This window comes from Pelophylax lessonae (assembly GCF_965119305.1).
Source record: "Pelophylax lessonae genome assembly, chromosome: 1".
Classification (NCBI taxonomy): Eukaryota; Metazoa; Chordata; class Amphibia; order Anura; family Ranidae; genus Pelophylax; species Pelophylax lessonae.
The window spans coordinates 682049378-682069464 of NC_138768.1; the positions used below are offsets into that span (position 1 = coordinate 682049378).

The 20087-nt window shown below is 40.0% G+C and overlaps 1 protein-coding gene across 3 annotated transcripts in view; it reads left to right on the plus strand.

Moving 5' to 3' along the window:
* Nucleotides 1-20087, plus strand: part of FNIP2 (folliculin interacting protein 2) — a 150389-nt gene that overhangs the window by 66197 nt on the left and 64105 nt on the right. For all 3 annotated transcript variants that reach the window (XM_082269043.1, XM_082269041.1, XM_082269042.1), the window contains exons 3-5: nucleotides 6333-6464; nucleotides 7020-7120; nucleotides 19295-19366. In XM_082269043.1, the coding sequence (XP_082125169.1) occupies nucleotides 6333-6464; nucleotides 7020-7120; nucleotides 19295-19366 (305 nt within the window). The remainder of the gene's footprint in view (nucleotides 1-6332; nucleotides 6465-7019; nucleotides 7121-19294; nucleotides 19367-20087) is intronic.

Below are 20087 nucleotides of genomic sequence, written 5' to 3' on the forward strand. Positions count from 1 at the left end.
ATCTGCCAAAAAAGAAGCTCATTTACTTTTTTGAGCTTTCAGGTGTTTTTGCTTCAGGCAACAAAATGCTTATATGTGAACAGGGGTCTTTGAAATGAATGGGATTTTGCTTGTTGGCCGTTTTGAGACTTCAGGGATGAGCGTTTTTTATGTGCTGAAAAACGCTCAGGTGTGAACAGGGCCTTACTCTTCCTTCACATGATACACTTCCCATGTGTTGCATATTGGATTTCAATATTGGGAAACAAGTGGTTGCTTTGTAGCCTTGAATGTTTATAGTGTATCAAAATATTGGATAAACTCTTAGTAGAAAAAGGATAATGGTTGCTTTATGCATATAACAATCAGTGGGCACATTGCACCTTTTTTAAAGTGACAGCTTGGCTGAAAGTAAGACAAGCAGAGAAATGGAAAGTTATCCTACTGTTTCCTAATGGTCCATATAGCATTGAATCAATCTGGTAATGGCAGTCTCTGAGTATACTGAAGGTAGTGGTTCATTCGTGCGGTGTGATTTTTTGTTTAGCAATAGTTTGGTATGCATCTGTGCCTTTTCAGGAAATACTGAAAACAGATGGCAGCAGCCTATAGCATTGTGCCTGTGTTACATCTGTATTCTCTGCAAAGGTGTTTGGAGATAAATAATTCTAGGGTTGTCAGTTTAAACCCCAACCATGGCATTCCCTGCTGGGTTTTCTCTGGGTACTCCGGTTTCCTCCCACACTCCAAAGACCTGCTGGTAGGTTTATTGGCTCCTGTTTAAATTGGCCCTTGTATGTGTGTGTATAATGTTGGGGACCTTAGATTGTAAGCTCCTTGAGGACAGGGACTGATGTGAATGTACAATATATATGTAAAGCGTTGCATACATTTCAAACGCTATAGAAGTACCTGTAGTAACTTCACACTGCTCATTTTCGTGTGTGTGGTGGTGTGGTTTTTTTTTTTTTTTTTTTCCCTTCTTTTTAATGCCTCTTTTGTCAGTTCACTTAAATGGCTAGGGAGGGAGGACACATTTAATGGTTCTGTTTTTTTCCTGTCACTGCCTTGTGTCAGGCACATGACTGCTCTGTGTACTTTCTAACAGCCTAGTGATAGTCACATTAAAGATTGAGTAAACCAGATAACCTGTGTGCCTGTGATAAAAGAGAAAATTCCCACTCTGCCGTGTTTGTATAAAACCAAATGTGCTGCTTGCATCTGTGTCCGTTAGACCTTAAAAACATGGGTACACAAATGTACTTGTGTTTAGTGTTCCTAAACCCACAACAGTAAAATCAGTCTGTATATTCAGTAAAGCATGCTTGTTATACTCACTATAAGGGGTTAATGCTCCACATTGTTTAAAAAATAAAAAAAGGCTGTTTGATCCTGTCTTCTCTGATCTTCAGCTTTTGCTGCCCCCAAACCATCTGCTGATGGTACAGAGCCTTGGGAGACTCTGCACATGCTCAGTTTGGTGTGTATTGCTAGAGTTTTTTATTTTTTTTGTTTCTTGGAAGGGTGCATGTGATCAGCACAGGACCAATCGGCACTGTCCAGACAGAGGGTCAGAGGTCATGAAGCCTCATAGGACAGTCAGAGGAGAATGGAAACTCCTCCTATAAGCTTTAACCAGACACTAATAGAAGTCTCAAGACTATATGCTGCTGAGGTATTTAGCAGTGTATATTTACTAAAATAATTGCATTTCCATGTTCTGTGTACTGTGGGAGACCAGATATAGTGAATAAAGGGTCCTAGGTTTCATAAACCTCTAATGTCCCTAATCAATTTCAGTGTTCCTAATCCATTTCATGTTCAGGGCCTCCATTTAACTACTTCCCATCCGCGCTACAGCCTATATACGGCTGCAGCGCGGACTCACATTTTCGGGAGGCCGTCTTTATACGGCCTCCCAGAAACAGTCTCCCCACGCGCTTCCGCGAGCGCGCATCGGGGAAAATCTGTGTCGGCCGTGTCCCTTGGACACAGCCGATCACAGATCGTGGTGAATGGCCAATCACAGCGGCCATTCTCCACTTGATCGGACCGTCCAATGAGAGATGATCTCATATGTAAACATATGAGATCATCTCTCATCGCCAGCGCGCCTTCCTCACACGGAGCCTGCAGTGTGAGGAAGGAGGGAGAGCTGCACAGCGCCAGGGACACAGAACAAATGTAATCAGGGCACCGATCACCAGTGCCCTGATTGCTAGAGGTAAAAAAAAATATACACACAGTGCCCGCCATCAGTGCCCCCCATCAATGCCCACAATCAGTGCCCATAGTGCTGTCAGTCAGTGCCTGCTCATCTAGGCACTGATGAGCACTGACTGGCAGCACTATGGGCACTGAGTGTGGGCACTGATGGTGCTGCCCATTAGTGCCACCTATCAGTGCCCAGCAGTGCCACCTCTCAGTGCTCATCAGTGCCACCTATCAGTGCTCATCAGTGCGGCATATTAGTACCTCCTCATCAGTGCCCATAAGTGCCACCTCATCAGTGCAGCCTATCAGTGCCGCCTCATCAGCGCACATCAGTGAAGGAGAAACATTTATTTTCAAAATGTACTCGCAGAAAATAAGAAACTTTTTTTTTTTTTTTTCAAAATTTGTAAAAAATAAAAAACCCAGAGGTGATTACATACCACCAAAAGAAAGCTCTATTTGTGTGAAAAAAATGATAAAAATTTCATATGGGTACAGTGTAGCATGACCGCGCAATTGTCAGTCAAAGTGTGAGAGCGCTGAAAGCTAAAAATTGGTCTGGATGGGAAGGGGGTTTAAGTGCACAGTAGGCAAGTAGTTAAAATGAATAACTTCCAGGCAGATTGGAAATAATACCAATAAAAGCAGTCATGCATTCATTACTAGTGGTGACCTTATCATTGTGCTGCTGTTTCTTCTTCACTCTCAAGCCCTACGCTGGGGTCAGGGCGATGGCCATGCAGTTTTAGGCCCAGTCCATGCTGGTGTGGTGCAGACATCACAGCGATTTTTTTTTTTTTTTTTTTTTTTTTTCTTCCCTGTGTGTTTCCCACACTGCATGAAAATCACTCTGCACGTTTTTGGTGCAGATGGGGTGTGATTTGAACCAAAGGAATGGCTCAAATTGCATTACTGCAGAATCGCATGTGATTTGAACGTTAATGCTTGTTTCTGTTGAACAGGAATGTGGTGCTATTCCTGTCTAAATCAATTGTGGTTCCTGCACTGCACCAGTCCATCGCCAATCTGACTGCTGTCTGGTAGAACTGTGCAGTTCTCAAGATTGAAAGGATATAATTACAAATTATTTAACAGTTCAATGTATTTCAACTGTGTTCAGCTGTTTGCTACTCTCAAAGCAGAGATCAGATGTTTGTTCCAGGGACATGCTGGGATTGGGAGGAGTTGTATTTGACTGTCCTTATACATACAGCATTGCTTTGTCATGTTTTAAGGTGGCAGGATTACCCAGTTTTTCAGAATACAGTAAGTCCCCTACATACAAACATTCAACTTGTGAACTTTCGAAGAAGCAAACGTGTTTGCATGACCAATGGTGTAAAGCTGGGGGTATACACTCCGTTTTTTTTTTTTTTGAACACTTCGTGCTGAACGTAAAAAAACTGACAAATTGCCATTCTAACACAAGCAATGCTTGTGTGGAGATCCTCCCCACTGTGCTTTTATCCTCTGACAGGGGGACACCCCCCACCATTGTCTGCAAGTGCTGATCTTTGTTGGGCTTGCAAACAATTCGACTTATGAATGAGCTCTCGGAACAGAACTCGTTCTTAAGTACGAGACTTGCTGTTCTATACTGCAGGGTGGCAGGGTGTCAAGCTCCATTTCATCGTGGACCCCGTCAGCAGTATGGCTGCCCTCAAATGACCAGTTGTATCTGGGGTGCTCTATGTACAGAGTACAGGGTTCAGGAATGTGCTGTGCAGTGTGCATATACTTACACTATATATATATATATATATATATATATATATATATATATATATATATATATATATATATGTGTGTGTGTGAGATAGATATATGTATGTGTGTGTGTATATAATATATTATAAATCTCAGTATCTCACAAAAGTGAGTGCACCCCTCATATTTTTGTAAATATTTTATTCTATTTTTTCATGTAACACTGAAGAAATGATACTTTGCTACAATGTAAAGTAGTGAGTGTAAATTTGCTGTCCCCCTCAAAATACTTCAACCCACAGCCATTTATGTCTAAACCGCTCGCAACAAAAGTGATTACACTCCTAAGTGAAAATGTCCAAATTGGGCCCAATTAGCCATTTTCCCTCCCCGGTGTCATGTGACTCGTTGGTGTTACAAGGTCTCAGGTGTGAATGGGGAGCAGGTGCATTCAATTTGGTGTTTATCGCTCTCTTTCTCATACTGGTCACTGGAAGTTCAACATGGCACCTCATGACAAAAAACTCTGAGGATTTGAAAAAAAATGTTGCTCCACATAAAGCTGGCCTAGGCTACAAGAAGATTGCCAAGACCCTGAAACTGAGCTGCAGCACGTTGGCCAAGACCATACAGCGTTTTACCAGGACAGGTTCTGCTCAGAACAGGCCTCGCCATGGTTGACCAAAGAAGTTGTGTGCACGTGCTTAGTGTCCTATCCAGAGGTTGTCTTTGGAAATAGACGTATGAGTGCTGCCAGCATTGCTGCAGAGGTTGAAGGGGTGGGGGGTCAGCCTGTCAGTGCTCAAACCATACGCCACTTACTGCAACAAATTGGTCTGCATGGCTGTCGTCCCAGAAGGAAACCTCTTCTAAAAACTATGCACAAGCAAGCCCACAAACAGTTTGCTGAAGACAAGCAAAGAACATGGATTACTCTAACCATGCCCTGTGGTTTGATGAGACCTAGATAAACTTATTTGGTTCAGATGGTGTTAAGCGTTGTGGCGGCAACCAGGTGAGGAGTACAAAGACAAGTGTGTCTTGCCTACAGTCAAGCATGGTGGTGGGAGAGTCATGGCTTGAGGCTGCATGAGTGCTGCCGGCACTGGGGAGTTAGTTTATTGAGGGAACCATGAATGGCAACGTGTACTGTGACATACTGAAGCAGAGCATGATCCCTTCCCTTCGGAAACTGGGCCGTAGGGCAGTATTCCAACATGATGATGACCCCAAACACACCTCCAAGACGACCACTGCCTTGCTGAGGATAAAGGTGATGGACTGGCCAAGCATGTCTCTAGACCTAAACCCTATTTAGCATCTGTGGGGCATCCCTCAAATGGAAGGTGAAGGAGCTCAAGGTTGCTAACATCCACCAGCTCCGTGATGTCGTCATGGAGGAGTGGAAGGACTCCAGTGGCAACCTGTGAAGCTCTGGTGAACACCATGCCCAAAAGGGTTAAGGCAGCGCTGGAAAATAATGGTGGGCACACAAAATATTGACACTTTGGGCCCAATCTGGACATTTTTACTTAGGGGTGTACTCACTTTTGCTGCCAGTAAATTAGACATTAATGGCTGTGTTAAGTTATTTTGAGGGGACAGCAAATTTACAGTGTTATACAAGCTGTACACTCACTACTTTACATTGTAGCAAAGTGTAATTTCTTCAGTGTTGTCACATGAAAAGATATAATAAAATATTTGAAAAAATGTGAGGGGTGTACTCATTTTTGTGAAATAATGTGTGTGTGTGTGTGTGTGTGTATGTATATGTGTATATGTGTATATATATATATATATATATGTGTATATATATATATATGTATGTATATATATATATATATATATATATATATATATATATATATATATATATATATATATATATATATATATATATATATATGTGTGTGTGTGTGAAAATTGACTAGTCCTGATATTCTTACTGCCAATCTGATTTCTTGATGCCCTAAAATGGCAGTACATTAGAAATAACCCCCAAATTACCCCTTTGGAACGTAGACTGTCCAAGGCGTGTGGTGTTTTTTTTTTTTTTTTTTTTTTTTTTTTTTTTTTTCCGGTCAATTTTTTGGAAAATAATTTATCTATTTTAAGAAGGTATTTTTTCTCAAAATAAATTTAAAACCTTGGTTTTTATTAGTTTTTTTTCTTTTTTCTCAAACCCCACACGCAAAGCCTAAGCTTGGTTGCCCTATTCTCAGCTAGATTGATTTATATCCTTGCATTGTGGTTCTTGGTTCTATCCATTTTATTTATTTATTTATTTTTTTTTTCTTGCCAAGTGGGGCAGTGATGAGGAAAGGCAAACACAGTAAAACGTATTTCAGGAAAACATTCTAGTCAGTCCAAGCTTTAAATGGGTTAAACTTAGTCACCCTAAAGTAAAAAATACTAAATGTTTTCTACAGAGAGTCGGAGAAGATGCCACAACGAAGACTAAAACCTGTCAGACCAGCAGCAGTGGGACCTGTACCATCTCTTCACGGGCTGCAGCATCAGCACATGCTCAGCCTGCAAGGGAACCCCTACCCAAGTACCAGGTAATACAGATTGTTGGATGTTGTAAATAGGGAGAGGGATTTTAGTATTTCACATATTTCGGCTGTTATCAGTAACTGAAGTCTCCGTGAAAGGTGTAGTAGGCGAACACTTCAGCAACCAGCTGAGAATCAGTCCGTTAATTGTCTGCCTAGCTGCAGTATTGCAAAGCACTACTCGAACTATAAAGCCTGCTTTCTCTACCCCGAACTGCAAATAAGTATAGGTAGGTATTCATGTGACGCACGAAGATACAAGTAGTGGCCACACCCAGTTTATGATCTCCATGTTTATGACTAATGCAGTAGTATACGTTTAATCCCAACAGTACTTTGATATCTGTAAATATTAAAGTGGATCTGTCATGACGATCAGTTAAAAATATTCAGAGGGTTGATCGCCCTTTCTCCTGAGATGTTTCAAATAGCAGTGCCTGAACACCAACTGAAGTCCTTTTTTTTTTCTCTTTTTATTTATTTATTTTTTTATTTTATTTTTTTATTTTTTATCTTCTGTCTGGTTTTGCAAATTGTGCTAACTAACGTATATCTCTGCAGTACACCAAACCCGCCTCTGATGTGAACATGTTGGGAGAGATGATGTTTGGCTCTGTCGCAATGAGCTACAAAGGGTCAACTTTAAAGATTCATTTAATCAGGTAGGTTTCCAAAAGTAACAATGCTGTTTATAGTTCTTGAACTACAAACCCCCAATTCCAAAAAAAAAGTTGGCACACTGTGCAAAATCTACATCAAACAGAATGCAATGATTATTATTATTATTATTATTATTATTATTATTCATGATTTATAGAACACCATCAGTTTGCGCAGCACTTTACAGCGTGAGGGCAGACCATACATTAACCACTTCCAGACTGCCCACCGTGTGTTTACATCGCTACTCTTGAGGTTAAATACCGGGGTTATGGCAGTAGATGGCTGCCATAACCCTGGTATTTTTTTTTTTTGCGGTCTGCTTTAACATAAGTGGTCCCAGTAGAAGGTTTGCACCGGGATCACCCCCACCTCACGCCAATTCCTGGTCGTTTTCTCTGATCCTCTGTGTGGATGGGCAGTAAGTCGAGTGAGGGCAAGTAGGCCCCCCACTCGACTTTATGCCCTTGGAGGACCGGAGCGACGTCAAACGTCCCCTCTGGCCAAGGGCCCTAAAGGGCCAATTTTTTTATTTTTTTTATTTTTTTAATTTAATCCAGTGTAAATGTGAGATCTGAGGACTTTTTGACCCCAGATCTCATATTAAAGAAGACTTGTCCTTATTTCTATTACAAGGCATCTTTACATTCCTTGTAATGAGAATAAAAAGTGATCCAAATTTTTATTTTTTTTTTAACCACTTAATGACGGAGCCCATTTTTGACACATTTTTGTTCAAGTTAAAATCAGTATTTTTTTTGCTAGAAAACTACTTCGAACCCCCAAACATACATATACATATATAAAATATATATATTTTTAGCAAAGACTCTGGAGAATAAAATGGCGGTCATTGCAATATTTTTTGTCACGCAGTATTTGCGCAGCGGTCATTCAAACGCCATTTTTTGGGGGAAAAAAATTACGAAAAATTACATTTCACTGCGTTTTTAAAAAAGCTAAACTGTAAAGTTAGCCCTTTTTTTTTTTTTTTTTTTTTTTTTTTTGTGTATTGCTAAAGATGATGTCACTTTGAGTAAATTAGATACCTAACATGTTATGGTTTAAAATTGCGCACACCTGTGGAATGGCGACAAACTACGGTAAATAAAAATCTCCATAGGCGAAGCTATAAAAAATTTTAACGGTTACCAGTTTAGAGTTAGAGTAGCTCCTTCTTTTTTTTTTATTTTTTTTTTTAATTATTGCTCTCGCTCTGACGATCGCGCCATACCTCACATGTGTGGTTTGAACAGCGATTTTTGTTTGCGGGCGCGACTTCCGTATATGTTTTCGTGCGCAAGCTCACCGCGACGGGGTGGCTATGTAAACATGTAAACATCCCTTGCGACAGCAATAGGCAGTGACAGGTAATCTTTATGGAGGGATCGGGCGTCTAAAAGACCCTAGACCCCTCCACTACACGTCCATGTATTCAAAATGCCGAAAACTGCATTTTTGAATACTCACTTTTTGAATTTGGAGCCTTTTGCAGCCGAGTAACCCGGACGTGACATCACGCCGCCTCTGGGTTACCTCATCAGAGACCCGATCAAAACCGCATCCGGCTTTGATCGGGACTCCATCCAGCCAAGGGACGCACTGGCTGGTTGTTTGGGTCTCCCGGTGGGACGAGAGACCCGGGCAGAGCCGTGGGAGGGGGCATATCCCACCTTTACTCCCACCCTATGTCTGCATTGTACCGTGTAGTAGCTAATAGTGGTTCCAGCGAGAGGACAAACGAGCGAAAGCGGATATTCCTGTCTTGTCCCGTTACTTATACCGAACGGAGGAGAAAAAATTCTGTTAACCTTTACTGACGCCGATGGATTCTTATACAGTGCTCTTAGCCATTGGTTCATCCTAGGGCCAATACTTAGATCTTCTATTGTTTCCAGCATAAACTCCCAATCTACCCTGTCAAATTATTTTTCAGCATCTCTAGACAGTAGAAGATTTGGGGTTTTAACACCTCTAGATTTGTGCTAGGGATGCACCGAAATGAAAATTTTGGGCCGAAACCGAAACCGAAAATGCAGGATGCCTTTGGCCGAAAACCGAAACCGAAACCGAAAATGACTTTTTCCCCAAAAAAATTTTAACAGATAGAAGAGGGGCATACACCAAAAACAGGCAGCGACGTACACCTGTCGCTCCCACCCTGTCACAGTATATGTACTGTGATGGGTTGGCAAGAGGTTAATTTAATTACCAATGGTATTTGTATTATGCAGCATGAGGTAACGGTTAATGTATTGCCACTGCTGGTCACTGATGAATTAGTGACCGACCAGTGGCAGTTAATTAACCCCTTTATGCTGCATTAGTGCAACCAGTATCAGTGTTAATTACCACTGGTTGCACTAATGCAGCACAAAGGGGTTAATTAACTGCCACTGGTTGGTCACTAATGCAGTAGTGACAATACATTAACCCCTCATGCTGCATAATACTAATTCCATATGTAAGCTGCCTCAGCATAATGATCAAACAAATAAAAAAAAGCAGTCAATTTTTTATGGTTGCATAAGTGCTCAATGGAACTTGGAAGAACAGAAGGGGGGGGGGGGCAGATAGGGGAGAATCCAAAAAAGTAGACCGCACTCGGGAAAATAAGATGAAAACAATCAAAACTCCTTTATTCTTCTTCGGTGTAGCAGACAGACAGTACAATGCACATAACAGACGTGCCCGGTTAACGCGTTTCACGAATTAAATCGCTTACTCATAACCATACACTGTGGAGCTGTGGAAGCCGACGTACATTTGTAGGTAAACCAAGGAAAAGGGAGGTGACCGAAGAATGTAATTACTTGCACCTAGAATTAATTAATTGATGAGAAACAGATGTAAGTTCAGCAAGTCCACAGTCCCACGGTGAAAGGCAGATAGATACAAAACTCCTTCACCCAGTGGGGGAATGGAGGTATACATACAAACGATATAAAACCATATTGATGAAAAATACAAAAAAAAATACAATAGAATATACATATATGAAATATAAAACAATGGCTGAAAAATCAGGAACCAAAAAATGAATAAAAAACTATTTTTATTTATCATCAAATGTTTTTGAATGCTTCAAACCCCGGTGGCGTAGACATGATAGAAAAAACACACAGTGTATGTGAAAAATGGTCGTACAGTGTGTGGAGAGAATCTTTAAAATGTGGATCGTAACTATGTGAAAAAATCGTGCGTAAAAAAGATATAAATTGGAATAACATACCAAATATATTTACTGATATTGATCCCAAAAAAGGTTAAAATAAAAAATAAATAAAAAAATGTGTAAAAAAAGTAAAAATAAAAATAAAAATAAAAAATGCTGGTGAAAAAAGAGGGAAAAGAAACCACAGTATTGACAATGGTTGAATATCTGCCTTTCACCGTGGGACTGTGGACTTGCTGAACTTACATCTGTTTCTCATCAATTAATTAATTCTAGGTGCAAGTAATTACATTCTTCGGTCACCTCCCTTTTCCTTGGTTTACCTACAAATGTACGTCGGCTTCCACAGCTCCACAGTGTATGGTTATGAGTAAGCGATTTAATTCGTGAAACGCGTTAACCGGGCACGTCTGTTATGTGCATTGTACTGTCTGTCTGCTACACCGAAGAAGAATAAAGGAGTTTTGATTGTTTTCATCTTATTTTCCCGAGTGCGGTCTACTTTTTTGGATTCTTCATAGCTTGGACGGCGGATCTGACCAGCACCACCCTTTGAACTAACACCTGAGCGGCTCTCTCTTTGTTGTCAATTGTCTCCGTGAAATACAGCCAGCCCGGTGAGTTCTTTTATTTTGAACTTCTCCTGTATATTCTTCACATTATATGGACTTGTATACAGTATAGACAGATTGCACTTTATAACAGACATGGTATTACCCCCTCTCAGCCGGACGCTTAGACAGCTGAACAATAATCCTCTCAGACATGATGCACAAGCCACTTTAAAAAATACTAAGGAGGATACCTCATGTTCGGTCAAAACTATTTTCCATAAATTAGAAAAATTGATGGTAAAGGAAGTGAGGGCATACTGGGAAAAGACCACCTTAAACGAATACATCGATGTTGCACGAATTCCCAGGGGTCTCCGAATCAAAAAATTTCCAACCTTTGATTTATATAATGAAGACCTTAAGCAACAATGGACTGACACGCTTTCAAGATGTTCTTTTGATTTAATGAAACTTATTGTCAGTTCCAAATCCCTTGAATTAGACAAACTACATGAGGACATTTCTAAACTACAAACGGATTTACTTCCATTCAAAGAAACGCCCTCCTTCATTGAATTTGACCAACACTTAAATGAGAAAATTGACAAAATAGAAACAGATACCATTAAAGGCAAACAGGACAAGCTGCTCCGGGATCAGATTGACTATGAGACTAAAAACGTCTACACATGGAAAAAAGCCAACAATTGGCATCGACAACATCCCAAAAAACGAGTTAGCTTCTCTGACCCAGAGACGGGTGCGACAGATACATCTCTACCCCTTACATCGGATACATCTTTAGAGTATCCACAAACACCACGATCAGGGAATAACACTCATGTACAATCGGCATCAAAAAACGAGGCCCCCAAGAAAAACAGGAGATTCACCAGGAGAAAAGGAAAAAGGCTACCAGACGGGGAGGAAGGAGACACCGCGGGTCATTCAGATGGCCAACACCGACTCAGATCTCATCGGAAGTAACAACAAAAAATACGTCTTTAGATCCTTATCTACATACATCGAATGTTATCAATCTATCAAAAAGGCCACTCACCGCAGATGACATCAGCCTTTTATCTAAAGGCTTAAACTTTTGCCCGCACGCTCATTTTGATCCATTTGAAACTGTTCTCAACATAAATAAGTTCATCCGCAATTTAACTTTAAAGAGACATTTCTTCAATCAAGATGAGCCTTCCTCCAGCAACGATGAATTGGTTGACATCAACCACTTGAATGACTCATATGGTACTGTATCCACATTTCGTGAAGTTTGTGCCATCACTGAGTTGGAGGACTTGGCAAGGGAAAATCATGATTTTATACAAGAATATGGCCAAGATGGAATGAGGAATATTACCATCACTTCCTCTTCCAACTTCTATCCCATACAATCTAGATCCTCTAGTATGGACCTTTTTCAGAAATTGGTAGAAAAAGATCTATTTTCATTAGCATCCACAGTCCCCCCTGTAGTGACCACATTTCAAGATAACCTCACTAGACAAGAGAGAGTGTCATTGAAATCTTTAAAAGATGATACATCTATTGTCATCAGAAATGCCGATAAAGGGGGGGAAATTGTGGTGCTAGATAGCGATATTTATAAAAAAGAGGCCCTCAGGCAGTTAGGGGATACATGTACCTATCAATCCCTCAAAAATGACCCCACCAATATTTTCAAAAAACAACTCATGATTTTGATCAATAAGGGGGCATCTCTGGGGGTTTTCTCTACCAAAGACACTGAAAAATTAGTCCCTATTTCCCCTGTCACACCCATATTCCACCATCTCCCCAAGGTCCACAAAGGTTTAGACCCTATTTTGGGAAGACCTATCGTCTCAGGTATTGGGTCCCTTTGTGAGAAACTTGGGGAGTGGTTGGATGGGCAACTACAAGGTCTAGTACATAGCCTTCCAGGTTTCCTGAAAGATACCACACATCTATTAAATATCATGGATAATTTTGTCTGGAAGGAGCACTATGTATGGATCACCTGTGATGTCACCAGCCTCTATTCCTCAATACCCCATGATCTGGCTCTACTAGCTATAAAAACCACGTTGTTACATAATACCAACCTACCTGCTGATCAACAACTGTATATCCTTGAAGTTCTTCAATTTTTGTTAACACACAATTATTTTACTTTTGACGGGGATTTCTACCTCCAAAGATGTGGGGCAGCGATGGGAGCCAAGTTCTCCCCCTCTCTCGCCAACCTGTACATGGGTTGGTGGGAGAGACCCCACATCTTTGGAGGTGGAAATCCCTTCAGAGATCAGATCGCTCTGTTCTTTAGATACATTGACGATCTGATCTTTGTCTGCCATCATGATGTTGAATTAAATGCATTTCTGAAGTACCTCAATGACAATTCGGTTAATCTAAAATTCACGGGACACAGGAGCCCAGATAAAATCGAATTTTTAGATGTTTCCTTGAGCCATTCGGGTGACAGAGTTGTTTCTAATCTGTATAGGAAACCATTGTCAGGCAACAGCCTGTTACATGCAAAATCTAGCCACCCAATGCATACACTGAAAGGCATACCGGTTGGGCAGTTCTTGAGATTGCGCCGAATATGCAAGAACATTGCGGATTTTAAAAAAGAATCACTTTCTTTACGATCTAGATTCCTCGCTAGAGGATATCCGCAATGGATGATTAACAGAGCATATGTTATGGCTCTAAATAGAGATCGAACTGATCTCCTAAACAAACAACCATGTTCCAACATAAATAATACTCCGAACAAACTTGCTAATCAGAAATCCAAAGCCAGTAATAAACATAAACAGCACCGCTCTTCATTTACCCACACAAAAAATTCTAAACCTATGCCCTCCATTACGTTGTCTCTCCCATATAGTTTAGAATTTTACAAAGTCAAAACAATTATTCAGAAACATTTACCGCTTCTAAATACTGATGACATATGTGCCAATATTCTAAACGAGGGAGTTAATATAGTTGCCAAAAGAGCTGTCACTTTGGGCAATGTCTTATCACCCAGCCTTTATCTTTCTAAAAAACCTAAACAATCCCCTACTTGGCTACACTGTAGAGGTAACTACAAATGTGGTATGACCGACTGTGTCACTTGCCCTTATATTCTCCATGGAAACATCTTTAAGTCTTCGGTGAGCGAAAGGACTTTTCATCTAGAAAAGTTTTTCAACTGTAATTCAGAATATGTCATATATCTTATAACCTGCAAGGCTTGTTTGATACAATATGTGGGTAGAACCACTCGCAGACTTAAAGATAGGTTCAGGGAACATCTAAGTGACATCAGACTATCTAAATCAACCAATGTGGCACGCCACTTTAATCATAACCATGGAGGCGACTTGTCCCTAGTACAGGTTCAGGTCATAGAGCGCATCATTAAACCTATTAGAGGCGGGGACATTTTTCGTATATTATGTAAAAAGGAGGTCTCTTGGATTTTTAGGCTTCAAACTCGCATTCCACAGGGATTAAACTTCGAGTGGGACGTCACTCATTTTTATGAGTAAGTCTCCCTCTCCCCTTTTCTTCTTTTTTCATATATATACATTTATTTCTGGTTTTTCTGATTTTTTGATTTTTTGAAATTTTTAATTAAAAGAAAAATTTTTTTTTTTCGGTTTTTTATTTTTATTTTTATTTTTATTTTTATTTATTTTCCAACAAAAAATTCCTTTTGGCTTTTAGCCATGGATTCCGCAGCTATTCATGGCTATATGTCAGGAGTCATTTGCTTCTGTTTTTTGATTGCCATCTAATATGGTTTGTAGGATTTGGTCACATAGCTCCATATGGCTTCGAGAGTTCCCCCCCTTTTTTCTCTTTTTTCTTTTTATTTTTATTTTACTTCCTTTTTTCTCTCAACAAAATGGTCTCCTTTTTCAGACTTTTTAAGTCCCATGCCAAGCCATGATTATTCCCCTGTTTCGAGGCTCCGTTCGAGTTCGTTCCGAGTTTCTCCGAGCTCCTCCTCCCTTTTTTGACACATTGTATGCACCAGTCACTTTATCTTTATTTCTATTGTCAATTTTTTGTTGCAATTAATTTGCATTCATTTAAGGCCAATAAGCTGTCTAAATTGCCAATCATGGTTACTAGTTATAATGTCTACATTCATTCATGAATTTTCGAATAACAAAGTCACCTTTGGAAGAGGGGGTCTTCCTTTTCTTTGACACCATGCCGCCATTCCAGTTTATACATTATTATATTTTCTATATATGGTGATCCTCCATGCCATATCGATGTTTACTGGATCTTCACCATATTTATATGTTCCATTATTCACTGATACACTCAAACAAGCGGATTATACTTTCATAGAATGACTTTCATGAAAGGGTTTTTCTATATTTTGCATATATGTTTCTCTATTTTCGAGTGTATTCTCTGAATTATGTATTTTCAATTAATTACTTCTAATTAGTGAGTTTATACATGGCGATTTTGGTGTCAGTTTAGATACATCTGCAAAAATTGGGAACCTATAAACTTTTTTTCGGTATTCATCCCCCGGTAAGCGTGACTATTTATGTTTTACACCTTATATATATTTTTCATACGAGTCGTCCTCATTAATATGTCAATTCACATTTCTATTGTACCTATCACTCATGATTGTTTACCATTACAATTATTTTCTATATTCATGAATTCATGAGTTCATTTTTTCATTTTTTCATTTTTTCTTCATTTTTTCTTCATATTTTTTCTCCACACTTTTCACCATCACTACTTCATTTCATTCATGTGGTTTTAGTGCATTCAACCATTGTCAATACTGTGGTTTCTTTTCCCTCTTTTTTCACCAGCATTTTTTATTTTTATTTTTATTTTTACTTTTTTTACACATTTTTTTATTTATTTTTTATTTTAACCTTTTTTGGGATCAATATCAGTAAATATATTTGGTATGTTATTCCAATTTATATCTTTTTTACGCACGATTTTTTCACATAGTTACGATCCACATTTTAAAGATTCTCTCCACACACTGTACGACCATTTTTCACATACACTGTGTGTTTTTTCTATCATGTCTACGCCACCGGGGTTTGAAGCATTCAAAAACATTTGATGATAAAGAAAAATAGTTTTTTATTCATTTTTTGGTTCCTGATTTTTCAGCCATTGTTTTATATTTCATATATGTATATTCTATTGTATTTTTTTTTGTATTTTTCATCAATATGGTTTTATATCGTTTGTATGTATACCTCCATTCCCCCACTGGGTGAAGGAGTTTTGTATCTATCTGCCTTTCACCGTGGGACTGTGGACTTGCTGAACTTACATCTGTTTCTCATCAATTAATTAATTCTAGGTGCAAGTAATTACATTCTTCGGTCACCTCCCTTTTCCTTGGTTTACCTACAAATGTACGTCGGCTTCCACAGCTCCACAGTGTATGGTTATGAGTAAGCGATTTAATTCGTGAAACGCGTTAACCGGGCACGTCTGTTATGTGCATTGTACTGTCTGTCTGCTACACCGAAGAAGAATAAAGGAGTTTTGATTGTTTTCATCTTATTTTCCCGAGTGCGGTCTACTTTTTTGGATTCTTCATAGCTTGGACGGCGGATCTGACCAGCACCACCCTTTGAACTAACACCTGAGCGGCTCTCTCTTTGTGGGCAGATAGGGGAGACAAGGGAGGGAGATGGGGACAGTGGACAGTGTAAAGTGTAAATGCAGTGCTCACTCATTCAAGGTCCGAGGACGAGGCAGAGGCTGCATGGCTCAGGTATCATGAGGCTTGGAATGTGTAGCTGCTTGCTGTTCTTCATATTTCCCGCCCACATCCCTCTCTCTGTCCTGCACATACGTCGAGATAGGAGAGTGGGCGGCCCCGGGCAGACACAGAAAACCTGGGGTGGGAGGGGGGAGGAGGATGAGCTGTGTGAGTCTTTCTCCTCTCCTGTCCGTGTCTGGGAGGGGTGAGAACTGCTCGCTGCTGGGCTGTGTGAGAGACGAGGTGTCACAGACGCTCCGCTCGGCTGCAGCCAAATTGAAAAGACTGATTCTCCTATCCTACGGACGGGAGAATCAGGGACTTTTCAAACCTGCGCTGCGCCCTCCTCCTTCCTCACGGCGGCCATTAATTTCGGCACTTTTAACCTATTTTCGGCCGAAATGGGATAGGCTCATTTTCGGCCGAAAATTTCGGTGGCCGAAATTTCGGTGCATCCCTAATTTGTGCAATAGGAGTAATGTTCTTATCCCGTTATCTTTCCCCTCTCTACCTGGGATGAATCCAGTCTGATCTGCATGGATCCACTCTGGCGTTTAAGTCTTTTAATCTAGTTGCTAGAACTTTTGTGTATAGTTTTATATACGTGTTTAACCACGTGCCGACCGCTCACGTTGCTGCTACTGCAGCAGAGCAGCTCGGCTGGGTCTGGCAACGTAGACCTACGTTGCCAGATACCTCCTCTCTCAGCGGCACATTTTTCTCAGTTTAAACATTTGATATGTTTATGAGATTTGCAAATCATTGCACTCCGTTTTTTTATATGTAGATTTTACAGTGTCCCAACTTTTTTGGAATTGGGGTTGTGAAAGTATTTACAATAATCAATTTGCACTTTACACGTCAAGTCAGTGATGCTGATTTACTAAAGAAGTAAAGCATGTTCACTTTTTATAAAGTGAATTTTTACTTTGCAAGTTAATTTTGCACTTGACTAAGTGAGGGAGGTGAAGCTGTGCTAATATCGGTTATACAATCATGTGAGCATGATCTTCCTTGTAACTTGATTGTGTATTGTTTGCAAAGTATATTTTGCCACATTCCCCAAGGTAGGTAAAAATTCTATTGCAAAGTGAAAATTTTAGTTTTGCAGGTGAACATCCTTTTTATGCCTTTTAGTAAATCTGCTACAGTATCTTGGTTAGATGCCACTGAATATGTGCACTACAGCCAAAAGTTTATTGGTAAACCTATGCGGACTTTGATTATCATGAAGGGAATCTTCTTATCGGTGTGCTTGGTGGATGGTTGCCATTGAGTGGGTGGATCACTTACTGTTTGATTCTTCTCCTGAAACATGGATCTGGGCAGTATCTTACACAGTCCTTGAGTCATTGGTAAATATTATGTGTTTCCATGGCCACATAAGTATTGCTCAGACTTCAGAAATGGCTTCTTTTAAATGTGTGGGTTGTGCCCTTTTCAGTGTTGTCCACAATGGTTGGGTTAGCCATTCATTTAAAGCAGAACTCCATCCTTTGTGTCTTGCACAGTTGCTCTGATTTTTACTGCACACTGTAAGCTTCTCTCAATGTGCATTAGAAGCTGTAGCAAGTTGGAGTCTGTGCCATTTCCTGACTGGAGGACATCCAGCAACATCTCACACTTTCCTCCTTAGCCTTGCTGTCCATGGCTCATCCATCCTATATGAGCATTGCTTAGGGCAGTCTGTCTATAAAAGCCTTCTACTCCAGACTGGTATTCATTCGTCCAGTTACCTAGAGCAGTTTGCATACAAATGTAGTCTAAAAATGCCCACTGCTCCAGACTGACATCCACTCATCAAGGCACTTAAATATTCGCATAACTCCTCCCAAAAACCATCTGTCTTCTTTCATTATGGCTGGGGACTCTTAAAAGGAGTACCAAGGTCTGTTTCACATAGGCTTCATCTTGTATAAGAGCAGTGTGAACAGCAAGCTTTGACAAAGCATTTCAGAGCTTTCAGCAAGCTTTGTTGAAGCTTTTAAAGTTCTATTTGACTCAATTTTTCAAAATGTTTTATATCCTAATGGGAGTGTTAATTGCTGTGTTTACGCAAGCTGCTAGCAGGCTTTCAACTAGCGTCAAGAAGCTCTGAAGCCTGCTAGCAGCTTGTTTAAGGTGGCAATCGTGCCCATTACATTGTGTTCAACATTTACAAACTGGAGATGAATGGTACTTTTAAAAGGTTCAACAAAGCTTGCTGAAAGCTCTGCAAATTCTTGGTCAAAGCTTGCTGTTCACACTGCTTATACAAGTTGACGCTCATGTGAAACTGGCCTTAGGCAAGATGCAGTGATTTCAGAAAGCTACATTTAGAACCCTTCAAGCTGCTTCAATCAGCCATGGTCTGCCTGAATTGCATTGAGAAGCACAGAAACCAAGCGATGACATGGTACTGTGTGCACTGAAAATGTCATTAGCATGTCAAAGAGGAGGAACCAGGGAAAGCCAAAAATAAGCAGATTAAACATAAGCTTTTGTTGATTAAGTGATTTTACATTAAATATGACCATTTGTCAGTGAACTGGATTCTTTAATTTTTTTTTTTTTTATTATTTTTTTTCAAATGAAGTTACTTCATGCAGTGTTTGATGCCTCGACATACACGTTTTTAGCACTCTCTCTCTGCCAATGTTGCGGTTTTCCTTTGTACCCTACATAATGATTTTTGATAAACTTGTTCTTTTACCAGATGCCCCGTTCAGCTGATGATCAGTAAAGTGTTCTCTGCCAAAGTGGGAGGAATAAGCTGCAGCACAACCACGTAAGAATCAAATTTTTCTGCTGGTGACTGGTATGATGCACTACAGTAGTAAAAAGGGGTTTCACTGTGCTTGATTTCTGAATGTTGAGGATACCATTCATTGGTTAATGTATTTGAAGTTTAAAGGACTTTTAGCATAGTTAGTATTTTTATTACAATTATGCTTTAAAAGTAAAGCCTAGTATAAACCACTGGGTTGAACCAAAAAAAAAAAAGACCACTCCAGTCAAAGTGACTGTACGAACAATCCGATATTAGTACAGCGATCTCATCCGCTGACCGGAGTGTTCCCCTGTCAGAACACAATAGAACAGCACTCTCCACAATTGGCTGAGAGTGCAGATAGGGAGCCAGTTGGTTGCTGGCTTTCCAGCATGCTCATCCGACAGAAGCCTGCGAAATGGCCAACTTCTGTCGGACCGGCTGCCATATAAACGGTCCAAACGTCAGCCGGTTTTGATTTTGATTGAACAAGATGTCATACAATATTTGCAAAGCAGTTTATCAATCCCAAATCTTCATGGGAAAACACTTTGATGAATTTTAAAGCACACAAACACAATAGAATACCTAATTTTTGGTAAAATATAGATGTTGTTACACCAGATAAACGGATACCTAACATGTCACACTTTAAATGTGTGTGGCGGTGGAACGGCGATAAGCTACAGTACCTAAAATCTCCATAGGCGACACTTTAAAAGCCTTTACAGGTTAACAA